This window comes from Nesoenas mayeri, assembly GCF_963082525.1.
Source record: "Nesoenas mayeri genome assembly, chromosome: 3".
Classification (NCBI taxonomy): domain Eukaryota; kingdom Metazoa; phylum Chordata; class Aves; order Columbiformes; family Columbidae; genus Nesoenas; species Nesoenas mayeri.
Genome location: NC_137544.1, coordinates 23326038 through 23353452, shown reverse-complemented (window position 1 = coordinate 23353452; position 27415 = coordinate 23326038). Strand labels below are relative to the sequence as shown.

The window sequence follows — 27415 nt, the reverse complement described above, 5'->3', positions numbered from 1 at the left end:
GCTACATCATCTTTAGGACTAATTGTCAATTTTGTCTGTACACATGTGGAGTGATGTCTTCTTCATACAGGGTCCTATATTGTCTCCTTCAATAATTTATCAGAGGTCACTATTTCACTATTGCATTCCTTTAATGTTTTATTTTTCCTTTTTTTTTTTTTTTTTTAAATAAATTAGCCTTTTTAATATCAATCAGGAAAAATATGGACTACAGCAGCTACTTTTTCAGCAAGAAGGGATGGGTTCATTCTCAGCTAACGTAATATTTTGGTTTTTATTTTATTTTATTTTACCACCCTAAAATTATTCAGAAGTGTTCCTTAACTGTAGTTGCATGTTTTGGTTATATCCTAGTTTAAGCAAATATCTACTGTCTTCTCCCTCTTCTCTTTCCTGTCCTGTTTTGCAGGTAAGACTCAAATAAATTTTCCTGTGCTCTGACCAGAACTACAATCTGAGAAGTTGAGAAATTAAGACACTCTCCAAAGCCTTACCTTTCCCACAGTTTTGGCAGGGCTGTGGGCCTCTGAAGTTTGCTTTCTTTCTGATCTGTACCCTAAATATTAACAAAATATGTTATAAAGACCAACCTTCTATCTTGTATCTGCACAGAAGCCCCAAGACTCTTTTGAAGACAACTTGTGAGGGATGCACTAAGGCTTAAGAATATTTATAAACCTTGTGCTGAAATTTAGGGTATTTTCCCACTTGAATATCTTTGTCTGTTTTAAAGAAAATATATACATATATAATGTTATACTGGGTGTGGGTGCCCGGGCACTGGCAGTGGGGGCTGCAGGGGGTCTCTGTGAGGAGAGGCCAACCACCCACTGCAGGGCACAGCTGAGCCACCAGCTGAGGTGGTGGGGCCTTGGGCAAATGTATTTAAGAAATTGCAAAAAAAAATGCTGCAGAGTAGTGTGTGAGAAAGTGAAATGAGGGAAAAAAGTGTGAGAAACCTTCTTGATAACACCAAGTTCAACCCATCATGAGTGTCTTATGAAGTACATAATATCACTATTTTTTTAAGGTAGGATCACTAAGAATTCAATGAAGATGTAATGAAAATATTTGGGAACATATAGGAAAATGCATAAAGATGTCAGGAAGCTATAAAGAAATTTTCTCTAAAACCATTAAAGCAATATTTTATAAGTGTTTTGCTTTGGGATGTTTTTGTGCCACAAAGATCTCTGCAATTAAGGAAAATTGCAAGGTTTAGTTGTAAGTAATTTGTCTTTACTATCAGAATGAGAAACTGGAGTTTGAGAAAATCTAGCCAGCATTTCCTTCTCCTTCAGGTGAGTGTCTATTTTCACATTTCCACAGCAGGTGCAGATACATCAGCACCATTATTAGAGCATTTCTCCTCATGAATAATTGTAGCACTCTCCTCTTCTCTTGCCTGCATATTTTAATCCCAGCAGTAGTGTAAGTACTTCCCTTTCAGTTCAGGTGAAATGTGGCATCCCTGCATGATCTGGCTACATTTATCTCAGTGCTCTGAACAATGCTGTGTTCATTTCGTGCTGCCCGGAGGCCAGCTTCTGCAGGTTGACTACATCCATAACATTAAACTCTCCAATCTTATGAAACAAGGTGGCTCACTCAAACTGTCTCTTAGAAACAGTCCCTGGCTTGTGCAGCTCCTGGACTAATGCTTTCTCAGGAAAGATTTGTGAGGGGGCTAGGGAGTCTGCATTAAATGTGTGTCAAGGATATAGTGACAATAAATACTGTGTGTACAATCAAGTTGTGGTGACTGGACTGCTACGCTGTCACTGTTTACTTACTTTGAAAATACAAACCAGCTCCAGCTGTATATATTCGACCAGGTTTACTGTTGGCACAAGTGGGAATATTGAGGCTGAATATTGAGGCTGTGGTGCATAGGGAATTGCATATGATTTGCGAGGGTGTTTCTGACATCAGTAAGACATAAGGTAGCATCAGAACTAATGCTTCCTGCTTTACATGCAGGTTAGTGACCTGCATGTCATAGGAGAAGCTTTCTATAGCCATGGCAAAGTTTGAACTTGAATTAGTGAGAAAAAAAATCTGAACTCAAGTAAAGAAATAGAGACAGAATCACTATTTTGAGGCATATGGCAAAACTGAATACTTGGATTATCTGTTTATTTTAAAGCTTACCCTTTCTCACCCACTAACACTTAGCTTCCTGGTCTCCCTTCTTTAACTGCCATTTGAAACTTCCTAATTCTTTAAAGTGACTACTTACAGTGAAATCTTGATAATGCAATCACTGTGAATTAGTTAGAGGTAGGAGGAAAACCAGAATATAATTTCATGTCTTTCATCTATTTAGCCAAATAGATCTTCCTTTTTTTTTCTAATAAGAGACAAAGCAGTAACTGTAGCTTGTAAATTATACTTCAAGTGGGTTATCTTCAATGAGTTAAACATGTGCACTATATATGGGTTAATAGTGATAATGTCTAGACTAGTGTATTAAGTGTGTTCTCTGGCAACAGTCACATGTGACAGAACACTATGATTGCACAAAAGTTGCCTCTTGGGAATGGTCCTTGGCTCACACTGATTACTAAACCATGATCAAGAATTGTTAGGAAAAATGCTTTTTCATTCCCAGGATGGTTCAAAGAAGTTATCAGTATAGATAATGGAGATTCAGTGTTTATATCTGCTTACTAACATTGTTTCAATTTCTCAAGTAGACATGTATCTACTTATGTCTCTGATGTTAACAACTGGACAAGTGTCAGCAGTAAAAAAACTGTCACAGCTTTTTTTACAGCTGCTTTCACACATTCCCTCTTATCTCATTTTAATTTCCTAAATCAATGTTTTTGTTTGTTTCTGGATTTACATTGAGAGATACTATTATTTGACTTGTCAAGATGGGAAGAATGTCTGTAACAGTCAGTAAGGTAGAACATGGCTGCAACAGGGTGTCTAAGGGATGATTATAGTAATTAGCTGTTATTTTTTTAACAGATGAATAAATATAACTTTATTAACACATAGCATTTTTCATTAGTGACAATTAAAAATAGATCATTCAATTCAAAGTAATATTGCTCAAAACAAGTACAAGATATCTGTGCTTTTTGCATAATATGTATGATCAGAATTCTATTAAAAAATAAATCCTATGGTGAATGAATGCTTATTTATTTTGTACAATAGATTTCCAGCTATGATAAATAAAGTGTAATCAGTCCATGAAAGTGAACTGTAGTTCTGGCCCAGGACAAAGGTAGATGCTTGGAAACATTTTTTCAGATACTGTTAGCACAGCTTAAAGCCATATTTCTGCCAAGAGATAGACTTTAAGTATGTGTTACTACTTGCACAAATCTTAAATACAATAGATTGTCTTCCAATAGCTCATTTATGTGCCCTGATATAGGAAAATATTTGCCTTAGTGATAAGAACAGAATATGCTGTTCTATCAATGGCTAACATATTATTTTTCAAAAGCTTATTTCAGGGAAGGTAATTATTTATATCTATGTATGTTTTTAAACTAATTTTATGGTTTTCTCTTAAAAAAAGTTTAAGTGCCTTGTTTTTATTGTTTTGTTTTTGTTAATGTCAGCACTTGAGACAAATAAGTTACTTTCAAGATATTCACCTGTATTGGTGGCATACTGGTATTTTCTCCACTGAGAAAATAGCTCTGCTTTAAACTATTGGCCATTACATAATATATAAAAATAGTTGCAGTGTTCTGTCCTCTGAAAAAATTGTATTTCTAAATTTCATTAGTAGATCTGACTGGACTTTCGTATAGGAGGAAGTGTCTGTGACTCAAATGTAGCAATTTGGATTGTTAGATGGATCACTGCCTGCTTCTGGCTGGAATCAGTATAAATCCTCACTGTGCTACAAGGTCTGAGAATGAACAGAAGAAGATCCAGAGCTTACGATATTTACTGTAATTGTAGCTTTTGCACTAGTTATCTACACTTACTCTAGGACATATGGGATCAGGATAAAATATCTTTTAATTCATATTAGAAACCAGCTGTTCATATTCATTACTTGCTTTTGTATAAGCATCCACATGATGTTTGATATGTATTTTGGAAGTGTGAAACATACTTCATATTTGCCTGTTTTTCCACGAGAAAGTACAGGTGATTTATTTAATGTTAAGAAGAAATTAGCTTTTTAAAGTTCATGTTGAGACAAAATAAAGTCACAGAAGGCAATTTTGTCACTTCATGGCTTTCAAGGTTTTACAATAAGCAAAAATATTTTTTTCGCCCCCTAGCAGCCCTTTGTACTTTTCCTGTATTGGTGAACAATCAAAGGAACATTCTCATTCATATTGGATTTGAAAAATCACAGAAGTTTCAGAATCACAGAATGATTGGTGTTTGAAGGGATCTCTGGAGATCACCTAGTCCAACCTGCCTGCTAAGTCAGGTTCACCTGGAGCAGATCGCAAAATAATGTGTCCAGACAGGTTTTGAATGTCTCCAGAGAAGGAGACTCCACAGCCTCTGGGCAGCCTGTTCCAGTGCTCTGGCACCCTCAGAGTAAAAAAGTTTCCCTTATATTCAGGTGGAACCTCCTATGCTTCAGTCCATGCCTGTTAATATTGTTGATTTTGTCCTCCATTGAAAGTTTTCAATAAAGTAACATGGTAAATAAGAATCTCTACTCACACATGTTTTTGACTTTCTTCATTAAAACCTATAGTAAAATGAAATTTACTGCAGGCTCATGGTCTGAAATAAAATGTGACAGATTGACTTTAGTACCTCAGTTCTGCTGTTGATATCTCCAGACAGGAGATAAAAGTATAAGCTGTGTTTACCTCTTACAGCCTTACTTCAAAGGTGATTTCAGAAATTACACTTTTGTTAGCGTTTGTGAATAATAATGAAAAGTAATCTGAGCTTATGAAGCTTCAGAAGATAGAGTTGCCTATAAATATTAATTTCATTCAAGATGATCTCACAAAACTAAAAACAAAAAGAGACTATAACACACCTTAAGGGTGACAGAATATTCTATATTTCACTGAACTGCATAACCAACTGGTACATAGCTTGCTAAATGGAAACATTTACTTTTTGGAGCAATTATTGGCAATACATAGCTAACTTGTATAAGCTAAGTATTTTATAAACTAATAGTTTTCAAATATTTATATTTGATGACAAGTTTCATACTATTATTTTGTTTCTATAAGGTATATGATGGAAAAGACAGTTCTTCGCGCTCTCTGGGAGCCTTCACCAAAAATGACATGATGGGAGTTACCCTTAATAGCACCTCTAACCATATGTGGATAGAATTTAATACCAATGGATCTGATACTGACCAAGGATTCCAGCTCACTTACACAAGTAAGTAGCTCACAAATATGGTTTGATTGACTGTTTTGTGGGGAGATGTGTATTTCTCAGCTGCAGTGATTTCTCATAGAATGGTTTGGGTTGGGAGGGACCTTCAAAGGTCGTCTAGTCCAACCCCATGCAATGAGCAGAGACATCTTCAACTAGGTCAGGTTGCTCAGAGCCCCATCCAGCCAGGCCTTGAATGTCTTCAGGGATGGGGCATCTACCACCTCTCTAGGCAACCTATTCCAGTATTTTACCACCCACATTGTAAAAAATTTCTTCCTCATGTCTAGCCAGAGTCTCTCCTCTTTTAGTTTAAAACCATTACTCCTTGTCCTGTTACAGCATGCCCTGCCAAAAAGACTGTCCTTATCTTTCTCATACGCCTCTTTTAAGTATTGAAAGGCCACAATATCGTCTTCCTGGAGCCTTCTTTTCTAACAGATGAACAACCCTGAGTCTCTCAGCCTTTCCTCATGGGGAGGTGTTCCATCCATCTGATCATCTTGGTGGCCTCCTCTGGACTCTCTCCAGCAGATCCATGTCTTTCCTGTACTGAGGGTCCCAGAGTTGAATGCAGTACTCCAGGTGGAGTCTGAATAAAATGGTGAAGATAGTTTCCTAGAATGCGCTGTGGTTATTTTTACTTGTCTACATGGCTAGATTGGTGTTAATAAGATAAGAACATTACTAAAAGGAAAAATGTAATTTTTCAAAATTAGAAAGCATTGCTATTTTGAAGACTTAGCAGTAGGGTTTAAAAAAGAGTGAATTGTGATGTATGTGGGATAAATACATTTGTGTTAAACTATAGCAGAAAACTTATACAGAGCCAGATTTTAAAAACTGCATATTCAAAGATAAAAATGAGAATGAAGAATATAGTGAGCCTCAAAGCACATTCTTAACATGTTCTGACTGCTTGTCAGGATAGGGGTGGATTATGCTGGAAGGAAACCTGAATGAACAAGTTTTGATGATCAGTGCACTTTCACCACAGTTTGCATTTAGTTAATGTAAGTAATTTAGCTGGCAAAACAGTGAGTCTTTTGCGGAGAGGGGATAACTTTGGGGATAACTAATTTGTTTACAAGACACATAAAGAGATATTTTGTCCAGTTTTCAAGGAATCCCCAAGTTCCTTTTGCCTTCAATTTATTGCCTTCTACCTCAGCTTCCATGAGCTCCTATTGAATCCTGTAAAGTGGAGCACCACGTCATACTGGGACACTGAAATTGAATCATAGCCCTTGCTAGTGTATCTGCTGGTTTCTCTTTGGAATGGAGCCAGCTGTGAAATAAGCAGAAATCATTCACTTTCCCTTCTGTCTTTCTACTGTGCCTGGTAAATCTGAAATTTTGTTATCCAACTTTTAGTGTTTTTCTTTTTTGTTGTGTTTTTTTTTTGTTTGTTTGTTTGTTTGGTTGGTTGTTTTTTGTTTTTTTTTGTTTTTTGTTTATTTTTACAGAACCATAAATGAAAGGAAGGTTTCTCTGGCTGGATGAAATGTATTAAAGTAATTTCTATCATTTATTTGGTAATTTGGATCTAGATAGTATGAACTCCATCATTTTGTTCAGAATCTAGGAAAAAGTACTAGACAAAGCTACACTGGTTTACCTATAGAGACTGTAGAATTTTTCCTTTGAAAAAAGGAACAAAACATTTGTTTTAAAAATAATCTTATTTTAAGGACTCTGAATTCACAGAATCACATAGTGGTTGGGGTTGGAAGGGACCTCTGTAGACCATCTAGTAGAACCTCCCTGCTAAAGCAGGTTCACCTAGAGCAGATTGCATGGGATTGTGTCCAGGCAGGTTTTAAATAGGTCCAGAGAAAGAGACTCCACAGCCTCTCTGCACAGCCTGTTCCAGAAGTTTCTCCTTATGTTCAGATGCATCTTCCTGTGTTTCACCTTGTGACTGTTGCCCCTTGTCCTGTCAGTGGGCACTATGGAAAAAGAGTCTGCCCCATCCTCTTGACACCGGCCCTTAAGATATTTATAAGCATAAATATGATCCTCTCTCAGTCTTCTCCAGGCTGAACAGACCCAGCTCTCTCAGCCTTTCCTCATAAGAAAGATGCTTCTGTTCCCTAATCATCTGTGTACCTCTCCACTGGACTCTCTCTAGTAGTTCCTTGTCTTTCTTGAACTGGGGACCTCAGAACTGGACATAAGAGACTTAAATCAGTTCATTTTCAAGGGACTTGAATGAGTTCCTTTCAAATCTTTCTACAGCAATCAGTTCCACCTACCATTTAGAAATAGCATTTTATCTAAAAATTTTGCTTAATTTCTGCATCCAATAACTTTAGTTTGTTGCGTTTCACAATTCTAATCAGATTTGCTCTCCCATACCAGATTTTCCCATGTAAGTTAACTTATTGATACTTCATGTCTTAAGTCTTTTTTTCCTGACTGTTTGATCAGTGTTGAGTTTCTGTTTTCTGTTCTTCCAAGTATTTTCACATTTTCTGAAGTGTGTGGACACAATTTGACAGAGTCTTCTAACAGTAATGTCATATACCCACAGTAATGTTAACAATACTGTGTACAGAGGCATAAGACTCTTAGAAAGAGCTGGGAAAAGAGACGGTGTAATAAATCTAGTGGTAAATCAGTTCTGGTTATTGCTTGTCTGGTTGCTGAGTTCTTGTTACCCACAAGGGATACATCATCTTCCCTTAATTGTTGGTCTTTGTAGTACTTTTCTTCCCATTAATACGACTGAAATTAAGATTAGTGCAGCTTTGAAGCCTGAGCTTTAGAACCATTGCAATGTGTTATTATTAAGATTAACTTAAATATTTACCATTTCAGTTCTTTGCAACAACGTTCCCATCTTTTTTAACTTTGTGAATTCTGTGGTTCATATTAAATTTGCAAATATAACAGAAGAAAAAGCTAATGATCCATGAGAACAGAAATGTGAATAAAGAAACTTTTATTTCTGTTTTCAGAATCTCATTACTGACATAATAAAACAGAATTCTGTAAACTCAGAATCTGAGTTGCTTGTATAAATTGTAAAAATCAGTATGTAAGCAAATATTGAAAGGAAATCTGCAAAGGATTCAAGTTCTAATGAAATCTGCTATACAGGAAATCACTTCAGGGTAAGAACAATAATGAATGAAGGCTAGAAATTATAGTAATGTTATTCTTTGTTGTATAACAACAAGATGGTTTCAAGGAAAAGCATTTAGTACACTGGGTAGATAGATCTTTTCACTGGAAAGGATCATGAAAAAAATCTGTAGTCTATCTCAACTCTTTTGAGAAACAAAAAAAATATTTTGACCGAGGACTAAAAGTATAGTAACTGTATTTAAGGAAACTACTTCAGAAAAATTTAGACAATAACATTTTGTTAGTATTTTAGTCTGAGATTGGTGAGTTAAGTATATGTGAATGTGAGTCAATGAAACTATAATTTGAGCAATAGCTGAGTCAATGAGAGGAGAAGAGCCAAGAGGAACAATGAAGAAGACTTTTCTACTTCATGTAAAACAAGTTTATATAAAGCCACTTCCTTAAAAGTATGGAGAAAATCTGTTAAGATGCATAGAGAAGAGTGTCTGTTTCCACTTATAACACCTCTGCGCTGGTGTCAGAGAGAATGACTGTGAACATTCATATCTCAGTGCTGAGGAAATTATAACAAGCTTGATGTGCCTTATTTTTTTTTTTTTTTTTTAGCTGAGGATAATGCCAGGTTTCAATAGATTAGTCCATCTTAAATGTCTCTTACATACCAATTATATAGGAAGTAAGAGCTTTTCAATATGAAGAATTATTGAAGAATGAAGCCAAAATTTTACAAATTTTCCATTATGTTATTCTTACTTCTCTCAAACAGAGCTTGCAAAAATAGCCAAGTTTTTCTTTGCTCCCTCCCCAACATATTTTTATTTCCAAGGAACAAAAAAAAAAACCTTTTAAGATTACCTTAATTTCCTAAAACTAGAGGGTATCAATAGAGATCTGCGTGTAAAAATATAAACTTATATATGTTGTAGCTACAACTGACTCATGTGACAGTTACTTTTTTTGGTTTAGAAAATGTCAGTTCCTCATGCTGTTAGGTCAGTAGTATTTAATGTTAAATTGACATTCAAATTGAAATGAAATTTTATTGACACCACACACTGATAGGCAGTAAAAGCAAAACACAGCTGTCTTGTGAAAGTAACAGACTGCAACTTTAAATGAGGAGTAATGCAGTGCAGCCTCTGAATAGCAAACAAGGAGTCTCCCTTTGGCATCCAACCACGCCCCTATCATGGTCCTGACACAAGAGAAATTTTAACTGTGGCTATTTTAACTCATCATGTGAGTGAACTTACTCTCACTTGTGTCACAAGTGCTTTCTTGCTAGTGTTTAACCTTTATTCCTTGAACATAGTCTCTTTTTCCATAGCTATTGGAAAAACAAAAACAGTCCCTCCACACTTTATCATGCATGTCATATACAAATGTTTATTGACACCCTCAGTACTGTGCAATGCTGACTGCTCTGTGGTCTGTGTGGAGTTATACAGCTCACAGAGTACTCAGCACTATACTGTACAGTCACAATGATCACTCTTAACACCTGTGAAGAGAACTTGTACAGTAATTTTACTTATGTCTTATTTGTTGCATGTAGATATCAATGCAAAAATTACTTTCATGATTTCTGTTTGCCAGTATCTGTGTCATTGGTTGTCTTTTAAAGGCATTGCCATTTTACGTAATGTCCAAAACTCATAGAAAGAAGGTAAAACAGTTAATCTTCATATCTCAAAACAAACGCTGCAACAAATAAGGCAGTGTCTGTGCTTCCCATTAGAATGCTTGTCCATTCTTGTTTTCACAGTAAAAGTTCCCATACAGCTGAGGAGAAAACACTCCCTTTACAGTGCTGGCTAGAACTCTCAAAACTAATTTCTTCTCTTGGTACCTTGGAATGGGTGTCTATATTCGTGATAGCATCCACTTATCCTGAGAAAGCATCCCAGGGTTACAATGTGTAAGGAACTTTACCACTATGCAGAACTGCTCTTTGGACTCTTCTCAAGCCTGAGGGCTTTTACTAAGCTCCTTGTGCTGATAGTTGCCTGTCTGAGAGGGTGTGAAGTTGCTCTCAGTCCTTATTAAGACATCTACTTTTTTAGGAGCAGCTTATCTAGCTCTCTATGGCAATGTCATGGTTCCTCAGTCCTGTGCAGGGTATAATAGAATCAAAAGCTTCACTTACCTACAGAATAAGCCTTAGAGTCCGTTGTGTTGAGTCAGTGGAAGGGTCCATCCAGTAATACTGACAGATATTATCTGTAGGAATGTGCCTGGCTGCACTGAGCCACTCAGCAGTATATTCTGCCTCACAGCAGGCTCCCATGTGTTTCAGAAACATGCAGAACTAATTGCAGACTTTATAGTCTGAAGCCATTCAGAGATTTTTGGTAGACTCTGTATCTAGATTTTAGCTTTCTGAAGGGCTTTCACTCACCTTTTCCTTATTCACTGTTATAGATTAAAAATTATGTTCCATGAGAATTCCTTAACATTTGTATTTTATTTGCATTCTCCATTTCCCTATGATGTGAAATTAGGTATTTTCCTTCACTTCTTGCTAAGATGGAAATGAGGACTGGAAAAACTCTAAGTAAGGATTTGTCTTGTTGAGAATTAATGTTTTGTAGACTCAGACCTTAACTTAATGTTAACTTTCACCAGTTGGGAATCCATGACCATTTCTTTCACTGAAAGCAGAATTCTGGGTGGCCATCATTTCTGCTAGAACAGGGGGCAAGATTCAAGCCCTTGAGCTGTGCTCAACTCCATAGAACTTGCACCAAATTCTATGTAATGTTTCTGAAAGAAAACAGATTTAGGATTTTCTTTTTTTTTAATGTAGGGTTTATATTTTTATTTACATTTATTGTCTTCTGTATTTAGTATGCAAAATTAGCATTTTACATTATTATTTTCATTGGTCTCAGCTTAAGAAAAAAAATTTTGAAATACATTTCTCAGACATGATACACTGATTTGACCTTCATAATATTCTGTTATTGCTAAAGACTTAGTTCTAATTTTCAGTTTAAGTTATGTGTTCTGAACATTCTCTTCTCCTATTTATTTCAAGGGATTGTGAAAGTTAGTGCATGGAAGGTGAATCTGAGTTAGCAAAATCTAAATTCATATAAATGGTTTAAACCTGGAAGTTAAATTAAGAGAATCCTGAACTGAAATTTAATTTAGTTCATTTCCTATTCTACAGTAATTGGAAACATTAAAAGAACGTCAGTGAAAACAATGTGCTAAAACTGCAAACTCAGTCAATTATTCTAGCATACAGATTCAAATTCAGAAGTATGGTGGGTTTCCCTTAGGCTGTATAGTATCAGTTGAGCAGAACAATCCAGTAATGAAAAGATACTCTTGCAGTTTCCTTTTAGTAACTAATTGGTGTATAAGATCTGTTCCAAAGAGAACCTTCACACACTGCAGTGGAAATGTAAGACTAAATGAAATGAAAGTAAAGAAAAGGAACAATCATTAAATGAGTATGTCTTAATCTATGCATATATATATGTATTTACAGGTCAATTTAAGAGTAGTACAATTATGTGACTAATTTCAAATTAATGAAAGCTATATTGCAGACATAGAAAAAAAAACTTCTAAATATTCTAAAAGAATGTCAAAGTCACAAAATTGTGAAGTAAAACTTAATGAATGCCAAAATAAAAGTTTGTTCAAAATTTTAATTCAGTTCACTCATGTACAAGAATTACGATATCCTGTTCAATAACATGGTTGCATCATAGTCTCTTTCCTCCCTCCCCCTCAAAAAAGTAAGGTGCCTTCTGCTTCCAACACATTAAACACTTACATAATCAAGCCACATTCTCAAAGCTGTGCTTCTTCTATGCATTGAATTATATATCTGTTCATGACAGCATGATAAGGGAAGATTTTTTTTAATCGAAACATTTCATGAGATAGATATGAATTTGCATTCATTTTTAAAGCATAGAAGAAAAAAATCCTGAACAACAGATTCAGAATTATCAGTACATAAGTGCTTACTAGCCTTTTTCGTTGAGGTGAATTTCAAAGCATCCATGCTTTTGCTTCTGTTTTGTTTCTTCTGTTCTGCATGAAACTGAACCTCAGTTTCATAACCTAATTCATTAAATACATCCTATGTATGCATCAATCTCGCAGAATAAGTAACATATCCAATTGTACAATCTAAAAATAATTTGGATAAAATTAGGGTTTAAGGAATAGCTGCTTAAAACCAAAAAGTTCCAATGGTTACCTGTTTCTCTGTTTACATTTCATATTGTGCCTTGCTTGCATGTCATGTTTTTTACCTGCAACTAAAGTTCCCAGTGCTCTTTTCCAAACAGAAGATATTTAGAGTGTTTAGATTAAATTAAGCATTGTTTCATAGCATCATAATCAGTACAGTGTAATCTGTATTTTTGGTGCCATACCTTAAAGTTTTGAAACTTTTTTTGCAAACAAACAATATATCATGTTATGATTTAAAAACAACAACAACAACTACAACAACAACAAAATCACCACAAAAAAACTATAGGTTAATACAGAAACCTTATCAGTTGAAAAAGAAAATGAACTCCCTCAACATCCCCAAAACTTTGTATGAACTGAAAATATATTGGTCTTATAACACACTGCATAATTAAAGTTGTTTTCTAGTTTTCATTAAAACTTTTCATCTATGAAACTGCTGAATATTACTTGGTTAAAATGAGTAGGTACCTTTTTTTTTTCTATTTTCCTAAGACAGAGAGAATGAAACCCATTTTATGTGGTGAATGCAAACAATATATCAACCTTTTGTTTCTAAAGTTATATTATCACATTCTTTGGAGATGAAAATGCAGGCCTGGTGATGTTTGTGCCATAGTTTGGTGGTTTTCCCATCTCAGGAAAATTTTTCCAATTTGATGAAAATATAAAACTTTAGCTAGATATATTTTATCTGAGCTAGTCCTACCCTATGAATGAGTACTCTGAAATATTTTTTCTTCAATGATTTTCAGAAGTGTTGAGCATCAATACCTTTAACCAGAATAACAGGTGCTGTGTGAACATTGTTCCCGTCAGTGTGTGACAGAGTTAGCACAACTGCAGATGATGGGGGTGTTTAACTTTCAGTCCTGTCTGTGCCATTCTGTTTTTTATAGGCTTGTATAAATCTTTTTCCATGTTTTAATCCATGCTTCATATTCATGGTGACTTGATTACTTCAAGAGCGAGTATTTTGGAAAAGACTGTGAGGAAATGAATGCATTCATAATCACTGAAATGTTTGGTAGGTGATAAGCCAAAGTGCCTTGCACTAAATAACAAAAAAAACCAAAAATGATTCTGCATAAAACATATAGATTAAGTTTGTGATCTTAAATTACTTGAAATTTAGGTAACACTAACAGAGTTCTTAATGTTTCCAAAGTTTTCACATTACCTTTTTATTTTTACTATTAAAACATCTGTTAATATTTCCATGTAGGTTCCAAAACAGGATGTATATATGCATTTGCCCTTCTGGTTTTTGTGGAGTCATCCCAAAATATTTTACCACATCACTTTCAGGGCCTAAAGATAGATTGTACATAATGTATGAGCTTTGTCTTTCATGTAAAGTAGAAATGACAAGACAGCATTACCTTTTTGCTGAGCAGGGCCCACCCAGTCTATACTTACGGTATTGTAAGTATTATAATTATTATAGATTCTTAAGCACTGTTTGAAATGTGCATGTAATTATTTAATGCTTAGCATGTGAAGTGCAAAAACTTTTTTACATTCAGAACAATTTACCCCTTGTGCCTTGTCTTATGCAGTTTTTACGGGCATTAGTGGTATTGCTGTTTTAACAGTACTTCCTCATCTGTAATAAACAGTAATATTAACAGGAAATTATATGAGTATAAATTCACTTATCTGAGCTGAGATCATTGATAGTTTTGACCTACACCTATATGCTATATATTTTGTTTTCATGACATGTTCTTTAATTTAGATCTCTAAAGTTTTGCAAATACCCCAGCTGGCATTTATTTTAAAATGTCTTTACAGTTTTGTCTGGTAGGCTTTCTATTTATAGTTCATACTACAAACTACCAGAGTGTACAAAAGTTACAATAAAAGTTCGTGGGTTTTTTGAATATACAAGGAGAAATTTCTGCCAAACATACATATATACATGTATATACAGCTTGGTGGCTACAGTATTTCTTGAATTGGTGGTTGCAGTTTTCTGGGATCGTATCTGAGGTCAAGGTTCCATGATCATTAAAAATGATCTTGTGTAGCATCAGAACACCCAGCAGTGCAAATCTGATCCAAATCTGGCATTAAAACATGATTGAAATCCTGTAAAATTTATTAGATCATGCAGAAGCAAAATTATGAGTATTTTGTGCTTTCATGCCAGTTTTATATATGGTTTGGCATAAACTTTGAATGGCATCAACAAACAATAGTTCATCCAGTATAAACCTTTTAAATAAAGTTAAGCTGCCAGAAATTGTTGGACAAATTTGTACTATGGTACCACAGTATAAAGGGCTACAATGTTATGTTTATTTTACTGTCAGTTCAATTATTTCCTCTATTTTAAAACTATTCTCTGCCATCTCCATAGATAAAGTTTTAATTGCCATAGTATTCTTTGTGCCAAAGCATGAACAAGGTTTACTAAGCCAGAAAGAAAAAAAAGGAAGGAATAGAGCCCTGCAGCCTAATTTCTTGGGTGTTTATAGGGAAACTATTTTCTGGTCTCTAATAACCGTATGCTTATATGTTCCATAAAGACAAACATAATGTAAGATTCTTCGGCATTCTGTTGTGAAGGAAGCAAAATTCAGATGAGTACCATATCTTGCAATTCAGTGTGTCTTGCTTGCTTTTGTCAACTTTATAGACTTACCCCGTAGGTTTACATGCAGTGTAAATGCACATATACATATGAATGTTAAGTAAACTATGTTCTTCCTTGCAAAATAGGTGAAGACAACATTTACAGATATCTCAGAACTTCAGCAGCTTCTGATAGAAGTACACTGTACTATACAGAACTCGTGAGAATTTCTCTTGGGGACACAAAACACTTGCTTCTTTTACCAGAATTCCTATTGAAGACAGGTTTTGGAGGGCACAAACTTGAAGCTGAAGTGTAAGGTGTGCTCCAAGGATATACTTAGCATACTCCACCTACTAATGAACACAAAAGCTAGTCCAAAGTTAAAACATGCTAGTGCGGATAAGGTGGACATCGTGTCCTCGGCTTCATTGTTTCACTGCCCAGATTTGCCGCACTACAGTAGAACCAGAGTACCAATCATAATTGAATTGAACTGAAAGAATTTGTAATTAATATTCTACATACATTATAGACATGTCAATAATTTTTCTGCTGACAACTGGTACTTCTACATTCCTGATTATTTATATCAAATACGACAGAACAAATAACTTTGGATAAATAGTGTCAGATGGTGATAGCAAATCATCAAGAAGTATTCTGGCTCTTTTGGTTTTAATTTAACTGGCTTTTATCCATTTTTTGTTCTCATAATCTTATAATGAAACTCAGATATAAGATAATTGGCAGCAATTTCCAGTACAATAATATTTATCAGCAGTAAGAATATTGGCAGAATTTCTCTGACTGCTGGCTCATTTCAATGTCAGGTCATCCCAAGTACTGTGACTCTATGGAGCTTATGACCATATTTCCCCACTGTGAATGTTCACAGCATCTGCTTTAACACTGAAGTTCTGCTGCAGCATTTCAACAATGAGGTTTCACAACAATATGGTCTTTCATGAGAAATTACATCAGATGTACAAGAGCATCAGGGAAAAAGGAAATGGAAAGTTCTATTTTTTGTGTGTTTTGAGAAGGGAAATAAATTTGATAAGAGTTGGAAAGACGCTTGCCTGTGAACACACAGGGCAAGATCCTGTTATATTTCCACATGATTAACTGCACCTACTTGCATGTGAAATACCCCAATTTCTAATAGCCCTACTGAAAACCAGAGATAGTATTGCTGGTAGAAAAGTGTAGTGAACATGTGCTCACAAATTAGGTACTGTCATTCTTGTATTTTTTTTTCTAGAGTATTTGAAGTGGTGTTTTAAAAATTTGACATAAAAGCCAGAGACTAGTTTGTTGGATGTCCTTACAGGGAATATTCTGTTTTTCAGATACAAAAAGCAATAATACTCTTTATTTTGTCTTACTGAATATTTGTAACAAATGCTTTTTTCCTAGGCATAATGTTGTGAAAATACCCCTAAAAACTATCACTGGACTTTTCTTGAATTAGTAATAATTAGAAGAAATCAAATCAATTTCCATTTTACAAGATGGTCTTTTGATTTAAAAAAAAAAAATAATTCTGAATAATCTAAACAAAACAGCAAATAAAGGGTTTAATGTCTTAAAGGTATTTAAATTTAAGTTTTATATTTTTTTTGCTTCTAGTTAGATATTTTTACTTATTTTTTATTGTGTGTGAAATAGGAAATTGAATTCTGATACCCAAGACAGTGAGTGACTAAGTTCTGTACAATCAGCTTATCTAACACTTTACCCCCAATAAATATTTTATTGGATTTGAGTATAAAATAGGCTGACAGAAAATGTAAACTACTTTATTGATATAAATGTTCCCCCAGAGACTCAAAAATAAGATGTAAATAAGCACTATATTTCTGTATGAAATTTCATGTCCCCTGACATGTGCACAGGCCTAAAAGTTCCTATATGTACTGCTATGTATTCAGACATGTTATCTTTACCAACACTTTTTTTTCCCACTTATAACTTGCGGAGGTATTTTGTCATTTACAGATACAGAAATATAGTTCAGTGGCTATTTGTAGAATATGAAGCTTTTGAAGCAGCAGGAAATTCAGCCTGTGATAGTGCTATTGACAGGTGAAAGAGTCTTTCCACATTTGGAGAATGATGGCTCAAGAAGAACTGTAAAAGTATACTATAACAGGTTTAGAGATATTTCATCTACATTTATGATATTTATGTTAAAATGGTAAATGGACAAAATTTTTAAATTTAATGTGATTAATCTAGACCATTCTGAAGTGGAGGAGAGGAAGAGCCAGTAGGTAATTAACTAAATTGTTATCCTGTTTATTGCAACACTAATTGAATTTTATGTTAAATACATAAGTTGTAGAAAAAAAAAATAGTTAGTTAGCTATTATTAGTATTTTATTTCTTTATGAACTTACACCTACACAAATTTTTGCAATGAAAATCAATACATTTTAACATGTGAATGCTATGACATACTCATACTATATATATTAATATAGCAACTGATTTCAGAACCATATTAGTCAAAATATAGGTTGGATAGTTTAGACTTAAAATGAACAAAAAACAACATTTCTTTTTGGCTCTTCCTAAATGCCAAATCTCAATCTACATTTTGAATTAAATTTCTGTTTACAGAAAAATTTATTTTAGAACGAAGTCTATAAGAATCTCAGTAAGTTTTTATGTTAATAAGTAATACCAAGGTCATTTCAGTTAATGATTAATTTTGTATCTTTGTATCAGATTATATTTAATTCATTTATAGTATTCTAATGTACTGTAGCTCACTTAGGCAAACTTGTAGCAAAGGAGTTGGAAAATCCCTGTGTTAGTGGATATTTGAAGGCATAAGTGACTTACAATAATGATGTGAACTGTTGATAGCTAAAGGCAAACCAGAAACACCTTTTGTGCTACTCAGTCCTAGTTCAAAGCAAGAATGGAGAAAGAATAGGCAGGCTATGGTAGGCTTGTGTCAAACTTCTAAAGCTTGTGGCTGTCTTTTTGTAACTCTTAATGTCAATGATGTTTCAGGAGTCCTCAGGGATCTTTATTGCAGATGAGGAGAAAATGGAATAGTGTGCATGCCCTGTATATATATTTACACACTTGTGCAAAACTGAATACTAAGTGGAATACATAAAATGATAGCAAGTCAGAATAATTTTATCCCAGTCCTGACATCTTCTATAGTGAAGATGGCTATATAGCAGACTCAAAGGGCTTGTTTGTTCAAAAGTTTGTTTCATTTCACCCAAATTTATCTGTTGATCTTATAAAAGATAGTACCTATCCCTGACAACCTCTTCTTCTTTATGTGGTAGAAGATAGTGGAGAATCAATCTCTTGTGTAGCTTTCTAACTGTATATCAGCATTATGGGAAGTTTATTTCACCACACACAAACAGATTCTTTAATCAGGGAAGTTTCATCTGTCAGTCACGTGGCACTGCCACTCATAACCAAATGTTGCACTTACTAAAGGATAGGAAAGTATCTAAAAGAAGGTAGGAGATAAAGAGTGTTACAATGGCTCATGCTGTCAAATCAGCATTAAAATATCATCACATCACCTATCAAACAACTTACATTTTCAGGGTTTTAAATAAATGTCTTTGTATGTTTGATAAGGAGATTAAAATAATGAAATAAAACTATTTCTTGTGAAGTTCAGCTCATCTGAATAACCAAATCACTTTGGCCCTTTTTATAGGGAATGAAGACAAACAGACCTTTTTAGAATTGAACAGTTCATCTGATCTATTTTAGTTATCTACTGTAGAATGAGATGAGTCACACCTCATAAGTTACCATTTACTCTAAAAGACAGACAACTGATTTAGATGTTTATATAAGCTGTTTACATATGCAATACTGAGAGCTAGTTAAAATGAATGCTACCCCTTTTGTCTGGAATCTGACCATATTTGCTTGTTTCTTTTTTGTCAACAAAGTGAAATTGCAGGGATGTGCGAATATGTACATGGAAACAATCTTTTAGCAAGGAAATAATAATACACCTCTGTAATCCATTTGTACTGTGTGCAATTATACATACTTCTCCTGACACCCCTGTTAGTAAACTAAACATTGTCAGGGCATCAGTATGAGTCTGGGAAAGTGATTGTCTAGACTGCTGAAGTGCTAGGGTAAACACTAGTATGCTTCTAGCTTGGGTTGTCCAGCACTCTCCCAAATAATCTTGGGGCATAATGTAGTAGACAGTGTGAGCTAAATTCCTAGGTGATGGCTCATAGACAGCCCTAGTTTATTGAAGGGTCATCAAGTTTAACAGTGCATGGCTATAGTCAGAGTATTCTCAGCAGTCTTGAGGCTTGACATTTAAGATACTGGTGCAGACAGAGATGCAGTGGCTAAGTGATGGAATAGCATTCTTTTGTGGGTGAGCTAGTATAGCCTACTATATAAAGAAAGAACCAAGGCTCAATTTACAGTAAAGGTAGAAAATAAGTGTTTACAGAAGCTGAATGAACTGCCTGATCTGACCACCTATATAAATAAGAGCTAGTTTGTTTTCTTGAGGTTCATATTTCTCTACTGACAATGAAAGGAGACTAAGCTAGCTACTTCAAATTTAGCCTTCTAATTTTCAAAAGCCTGAGTTATAACAGGTAAATCCCAGCCTCTGTGCCCAATTTATGAACAGAGAAAACAAGAGCATTTTGTGTTTTCAGAGGATTCAGTTGATGGACAGCTTTAGCATTTGTGCAGGAAGAAAAGCAAGGTATTAGACTCCTTATGTTTTTGTTTTTGTTTTAATCAGATGAAGCTGATCTTCTCAGGGCCAGGAGAAAGGCAATAAGAAAAGTATGATATCAGCTCTAGTTTGTGCATTTGAAAAATTGTGAAAGGTTGTCTATGGATATGTTATTTACCATAAAAATGTCTGATTCTCTCCTAATCAGTGAAGGACCTCATAGAATCATAGAATGGTTTGGGTTGAAAGGGACTTTAAAGATCATCTAGGTCCAAGACCCATTAGACCATGTTGTCCAAATCCTTATCCAACCTGGCCTTGAACAATTCCAAGGAGGGGGCATCCACAACTTCTTTGTGCAACCTCATGTAAAGAATGAACTGAAACCAGCAAACTGAAGGGAAGATCAGCAGCCTGATTCAGAACCACTTAAGGAAGCTGTTCAGTAAAATAAAACAGCAAAATGGAAAACATTTGTAGAATTAGAGTGACTTCTTTGGGGAGGGGACATGATGGTAACAAAGGAAGAATTCACAAAGAAGAAGAATCTGGAGTTGAGAAAGATTAATTTGGAACCACTCTTTACTTAGCTTTACAAACTGGACCTCAAGGCAAAATAAGAGGTTTAGAACGCATCTTTACATTTTAGCAATGCTGTATGGAGAAAATGCAGAGAGGAGAAGAGCTGTAGCTACTCAGGGTAAAACTGTTCATTCCAAAGAGTACAGAGGGAGTTGTTTACCCCATTCAGCATATTAGTAGGCCAAAAAGGGGAATGCTAATTGAAAATGAGTTTAGGAATATTTCTTTGTTTCAGCAAAAAATAAACTGAAACCACACTATTTTGACAGTGGAATGAATGAAATAATCTTTGCATTTTCTCCCTGAGTTACCACTATGGTCTGCTGGCTTAATTATGGAGATTAGATGAGGAGGTGAAGCTCCCACTTAGTGCCAAATAGAGGGTCAATTCTTCCTTTCCTCTGAATAAAAGAGAATGAAATAATAGAAGTGGTATAAATTAATAACGTGGTTACTAATCTCTTTTAAGCTAGTGTAGGTACTAGGCTTTCTTCAATAAACTAATGGCATAATCAAATATCAAATGAATAATTAGTTCTTGGTGTTTTGGTTTCTGATTTACCCAAATTATATGTAATTTGTCTTTGGTCACTGTTGGTACATCTAATCCAAATGAATCATGAGAATATAACTTACATCAAGATCAGATTAATTGACATTATATTTTGTTTGATATTTTATAACTCCTTGTCTTTTTTTCTTCATTACTCTTCCCGTATCTGTTTGCAGGTTTTGACCTTGTCAAGTGTGAAGATCCTGGCATACCAAGTTATGGCTATAAGATCCGAGATGAAGGACATTTTGTAGATACTGTCATTTTATACAGCTGTAATCCTGGCTATACAATGCATGGTAGTAGCATTATGACGTGCTTAAGTGGAGATCGAAGAGTTTGGGACAAGCCTTTGCCTACTTGCATAGGTAATCTGGGTTGTGACAATGAAGGAATTCCATCTGATGTTTCAAGAAAAACAACAACAACAACAACAAATATTCTGTCTTTCTATACTGATAATAATGGTATAAATATATTTTAAATTTCAAGTGAAGATTTAATGTTGGCATCCAAGTATGCCTTCTCTGAAATAGATGGTTGGCTTACTAATGGCTACAAAACTGCTGGGAAACAATTATTTCTATAGAGCAGCCTTTGATTAAGGACTACTGCTTTGATTCTGATGATATCCTGGGTGATCGAGTTTGATACGATATAGGAGGCTGTGGTATTGTCTAAACAGTTGACAAGCTAAGCAAATCCATCATAAAGCAAATAAAGGGGTCTTGTTACCTCATCTGTTTTCATAAGAAATTATTTCAGAACCTCTTTCCTATGAAGCTAATTTCTAATTTTCATCCCACATTGGTTGATTGTTTTATCTGCATGTTCTTGAGTCATTGTTGCTATGCTACAATACCCCATCTGTCAGAGCCTTGTGGTAGATCTTTTCTTTAAATATCATGTCTTCAAGTGTCTAAAATTGTGTTTTGTTACAATAAATAAATGTTAGCCAGAGAAGTACTAGGAGAGATACATAAAATAACTGAAAACCAGTATAGCTATTGACCACTGTACCTTTGCTAGTCAACTTCCTTCAGTTTTGTTTTCCGGTCCAGCATGACTTCCTGAGTTCAAATTTCACATTAACTCCCCATGAGTCCTCGTGAAAGTCCTTCTTTCTTCGTGTCTTCTGATGCTTAGATGCTTAGTTTTTGCCTCCACTATCTGCTGCAGGCAGGCCACCAACTGCTTTCAGCACTCACCTGACCTGCAGGATCCTTGCTTATTGCCTCTCTCTGGGTGCTACATTTTTCGTTCCAGGAGCTGCTTCCTTGTCATGGTCTAGCCTCAGCTAGCTACAAAGCATCACACCACTGCTCACTCAGTGCACCCTCATGGGACAGGGGAGAGAATCAGATGAGTAAAAGTGATTCAGTTAGTGGGTTGAGATAAAGGCAGTTCAATAGGTGAAGCAAAAGCTGCACACAAAAGCAAAGCAAAACAAGGGATTCGTTCACTACTTCCCATCATCAGGCAGTGTTCAGCCATCTCCAGGAAAGAAGGGCTCTATCATGTGTAAGGGTTTCTTGGGAAGGCAAAATGCCATAACTCTGAATGTCCCCTCCTTCCTTCTTCCAGAATTATATTCTGGAAGCATACCATATGCTATCATATGGTATGAATTATCCCCTTGGTCAGTTGGTCTCAGGTCTCCTGGCTGTGTCCCCTCCCAGCTTGTGCACTCCCAGCCTACTCACTGGTGGGGTGGTGTGAGAAGCAGAAAAGGCCTTGACTCTGTGTAAGCACTGCTCAGCGATAACTAAAACATCCCTGTATTATGAACACTGTTTCCAGCACAAATCCAAAACACAGTCCCATGCTAGCTACTGTGAAGAAAATTAAATCTATCCCAGTCAAAACCAGCACATTCCTGCTGAACACATTCACAGACCTGCAGTCTACAACAGAACAAGCTCCAGTCTACAACGGAACAAGCTCCCTTCCTTTCAAAAGTTTACCTTAGCCAGATGGTGAGTGCCAGGAAAAAAAAAATAAAAATCAGGGAACAATATTTCTGCGGTCTTAATAGATGTGTTATTTTTCCCACTTGATTCTAGAAATATCTCTACAAGTTTTCTCTTATACATATAACAGGTTGAAATAGCTCTTTCGAGTTTTGATTTAAAGACTTTTCTGGTTCTTCATACATGGAAACTCTTCAGTTTAATTGACTAGCTTCCTTTTCCTGTCAGTTTGCCCTTTTATAGAGAAGAACCATAATCAATTCTACCTTTGCCTATCTCCCTATTTAAATTAAATGAAGTCATTACTCTAGGGTCATTTTCTGTAATATTTTCTTGTGCCTGTGTTCCCTACCAAGTAAGTATTTGAATCAATACTAAAATAATTGTTTGTTTCAAGTCTATTAGGTGAATAAATCCATCCTTCTATTTCATTTTCTTAAGAGAAAACAAAACAAAAACAAACAAACAAACAACAACAAAAAAACCCAACAACAGCATATTCCAGTCTGACCTGGAGGAAGACAGGGAATCCAGGATTAAGGGAATCTAAAAAAAAATCCCATATTTACTCCTGTAGAACATCTTTCATAACTCTTCAAATTATTTTTGACCAGTATGTATGGTTTTTAATGCTGATCTTGTTTAGTTTACTGCATCACTACTATGTAATGCTTCCTCCACTTCCATATCTTTACCTGTATTTCCAGTATTCTTGATAGCAGTATACTTTTAAGCTCCTATATTGCACTTTTTTTTTTTTTTAATTATGCTTTGATTTTGTAATTTGCATTACTAGATTGGATTTCTGTATTTTAATACTAAGCTTTTGGAAACAGTTATACCAAAATCTCTTATTTCTTGAGGATCTCTCTTCATCTCTAAGTGGAATTATGTCCCAATATCAACAGAATAGTTAATATTCTTTTATTATCCTGAGGCAGATTTTGTTCTTCCTTTCTTTCTGTTCAACCACAAAGCTATCTTTCTATGCACCTTTATCTCTTTACATATCTTTTTATTTTCTGTTCTTGTTCCTATATTTTAAATCAAATTTAGGGATTGCATAAGTTTTGAATATACTCCCTCTTCTTGTTTCTCAATTTAAAATTCTTGTGAAACATTAATTAGCTCCCTAAAAATTCAAATGTTCACCATTCTCTCTGAAAATCTAAAGGTGAATCTTTCTAAACAGCTTTTCAGAAACAGTCTGTTCCCTTCACAAAACTGTTATGATTTGTCTGCTGTTCTGTGCAGAGCAAAACTTGGCATGAAGATCCCTAAAAAATCAGTTAGGTAACTCCAGATAATTTCAGGCTCTCGTTTTGCCCCCTCCAATGTTATTTATATAGTCCTTTCTTTCTTCAATTTTATTATATGCTATCACGATTTCATCTCTTCCTACTCTGATTTCACTGGATTCCTATTCTTCCTTTTTCTTAAGTCATCATGAACTTACAAACATCAGTTTCTTTCTTAGACACATTTTTTTAATATTGTTCTGTTTGTGGAGACCTATTATTTTTTTGCTTGTTATGTTTTACAGAACCACACAGAAGCAGAGTAGTTGGGGTTGGAAGTGACCTCTGGAGATCATCTAGTCCAACCCACCTGCTAAAGCAGGTTCACCTACCACAGGTTGCATTAAATTGTGTCCAGGCAGGTTTTGAATATCTCCAGAGAAGGAGAATCTACAGCCTCTCTGCACAGCCTGTTCCAGTGCTCTGGCACCTTCAAAGTAAAGAAGTTTATCCTCATGATCAGATGCAACTTTCTGTGTTTCAGATTGTGTCTGTTGCCACTTATCCTATTGTTTGGCACCACCGGAAAGAGCCTGGTCCCATCCTTTTAACACCCACCTTTGAAATATTTATAAGCATAAATAATATCCCCTCTCAGTCTGCTCTTCTCCAGGCTGAACAGACCCAGCTCTCTCAGCCTTTCCTCATAAGAAAAATGCTCCAGACCCCTAATCATCTTGTTAGCCCTCCACTGGACTCTCTCTAGTAGTTCCTTGTCTATCCTGATCTGAGAAGCCCAGAACTGGACACAGTACTCCAGATGCAGCCTGACCAGGGCAGAGTAGAGGGGGAGGAGAACCTCCCTCCATCTGCTGGTCACATTTTTCCTAATGCACCCCAGGATACCGATGGCCTTCTTGATCACAAGGACACATTGCTGGCTCATGGTTAACTTCTTGTCCATCAGGACTCCCAGGTCCTTCTCTACAGAGCTGCTTTCCAGCAGGACAACCCCTAACCTGTACTGGAGTTATCCTATCTAGATGCTGGACCCTACATGTGCCTTTGTTGACCTTCATTAGGTTCCTCACCACCCTACTCTCTAGCCTGTCCAGGTCTCGCTGAATGGCAGCACAGACTTCTGGTGTATTGGCCACTCTTTCCAGTTTTTTGTCATCAGCAAACTTGCTGAGAGTGCACTTTGTCTCTTCATCCAGGTCATTGATGAATAGGTTGAAGAAGACTTGACCCAGTACTGATCCCTGGGCAACCTCCCTAGCTACAGGCCTCCAACTAGACTCGGTGCCACTGATCACAACCCTCTGACCTCTGCCATTTAGCCGTTTTTCAATCCATCTCATTGTTCCCTTGTTTAACCCATACTTCCTGAGCTTATTATCTAGGAGGATATTATGAGAGGCAGTGCCAAAAGCCTTGCTGAAGTCAAGGTAGAGACATCCGCTGCTTTCTCCTCATCTACTGAGACAATCATGCCATCATAGAAGGCTATCAGACTCGTCAAGCATGATTTCCCCTTGTTGTATCCATGTTGACTACTCCTGATAATCTTCTTTTCCTTCACATGATTGGAGGTGACAACCAGAATTTTCTGTTTCATCATCTTTCCAGGGATGGAAGTGAGGCTGATTGGCCTGTAGTTTCCTGGGTCTTCCGATGAGCAAAAGCTGAGAGAGTTGGGGTTGTTCAGCCTGAAGAGGAGAAGGCTCCAGGGAGATCTTATTTAAGCCTTTTAGTACTTAAAAAGGGGCCTATAAGAAGGATGAGGACAGAATTTTAGCAGGACAAAGCGTAATGGTTTTAAACCAAAAGAAGATAGAATCAGGCTAGACATGAGCAAGAAATTTTTTTACCTTAGGGGTGGTAACATATTGACACAGGTTGCCCAGAGAGGTGGTAGATGCCCCATCTCTGGGAACATTCAAGGCCAAACTCTATGGGGTTCTGAGGAACCTGTTCTAGTTGAAGATGTCCCTCCTCATTGCAGGAGGTTTGAACTAGATGACCTTTGAAGGTCCATTCCAACCCAAAATATTCTATTATAGCATTCTAGGATTCTTGCTCTTCTCGAAGATGATGGATATTTGCTTAGCAATCACATATGCCTGTTCGCTCAGCGCTTGTGCGTGCATCCCATCATGGCCCGTGGGTATGTGAGTGTCCAGTTTACCCAAATAATCTCAACTCAGTCCTCCTTGACCAAAGGAAAGTCTTCATTTCTCCAGACTTTCTCTCTTACCTCCAGAGTCTGGGAATAATGAGGGCCGGCCTTGGCAGTAAACACTGAAGCAAATAAGGTATTCAGTGACTCTGCCTTTGTATCCTACATCACCAGGGCACCCACATCATTCAGCAGCAGGCCAACATTTTCCCTAGTCTTCCACATCCCTACATACTCTAAAAAAGTTCCTACATTCTTCTCAAGTGTTCTGTCCCTTTTTCCACATTCCCTAAACTTCCTTCTTCCACTTAAGTTTGATCAGAAGCTCCTTGTTTATCAGCATAGATCTCCTGCTCCCTTTACTTGATTTCTTGCTCATAGGGATGCACTGATATTCATCTTGGAGGAAGTGATGCTTAAATATTAACCAACTTTCTTGGACCTCTTTACCTTCTACAGCCCTAAACCATGGGAGCCCTCCAAGTAGGACTTGAAGAAACCAGAGTTAGCTCTCTTGAAGTCCAGGGTTGTGATCCTACTTGCTGCCTGATCAGAATTTGATATTTGCTGTTCTCTATAGTGACATTTACATTCATCATTGATTTTACAATCATTTCATTCTCATTCACAAAAAATTTCAAATCCATACATAGACATATTTGACATATTCTACACCTAGTAGTTTTCAGCAGTACACTGCTATATTAGTTTTAGCATTCCTTTTATTTTTTTTTCCATGTTCTAATTCTTAATGAAGAAAAAAAAATAATTCCTGTAACTCTGTCTCTAGAAGATTATAGAACTTGGTTAAATATAAGTCACTTCTCTTAGTTATAGTATAGTTATTTACTTTATGTAATATATTATTTGAAATTATGATTTTACAGTGTACTTACTTTTGCATATTAAAAAAAAAAACATTTTTTCTATTTCTTGTTAGAATCACTTTTGAAAAT

The 27415-nt window shown here is 35.8% G+C and overlaps 1 protein-coding gene across 1 annotated transcript in view; it reads left to right on the top strand.

Moving 5' to 3' along the window:
* CSMD1 (CUB and Sushi multiple domains 1) overlaps positions 1-27415 on the top strand; it is a gene marked incomplete at its 5' end in the record, with an annotated part of 1071510 nt that overhangs the window by 850152 nt on the left and 193943 nt on the right. The window contains 2 exons of the mRNA XM_080341955.1: positions 5187-5343; positions 21249-21440. Coding sequence (XP_080198081.1) covers positions 5187-5343; positions 21249-21440 — 349 coding nt within the window. The remainder of the gene's footprint in view (positions 1-5186; positions 5344-21248; positions 21441-27415) is intronic.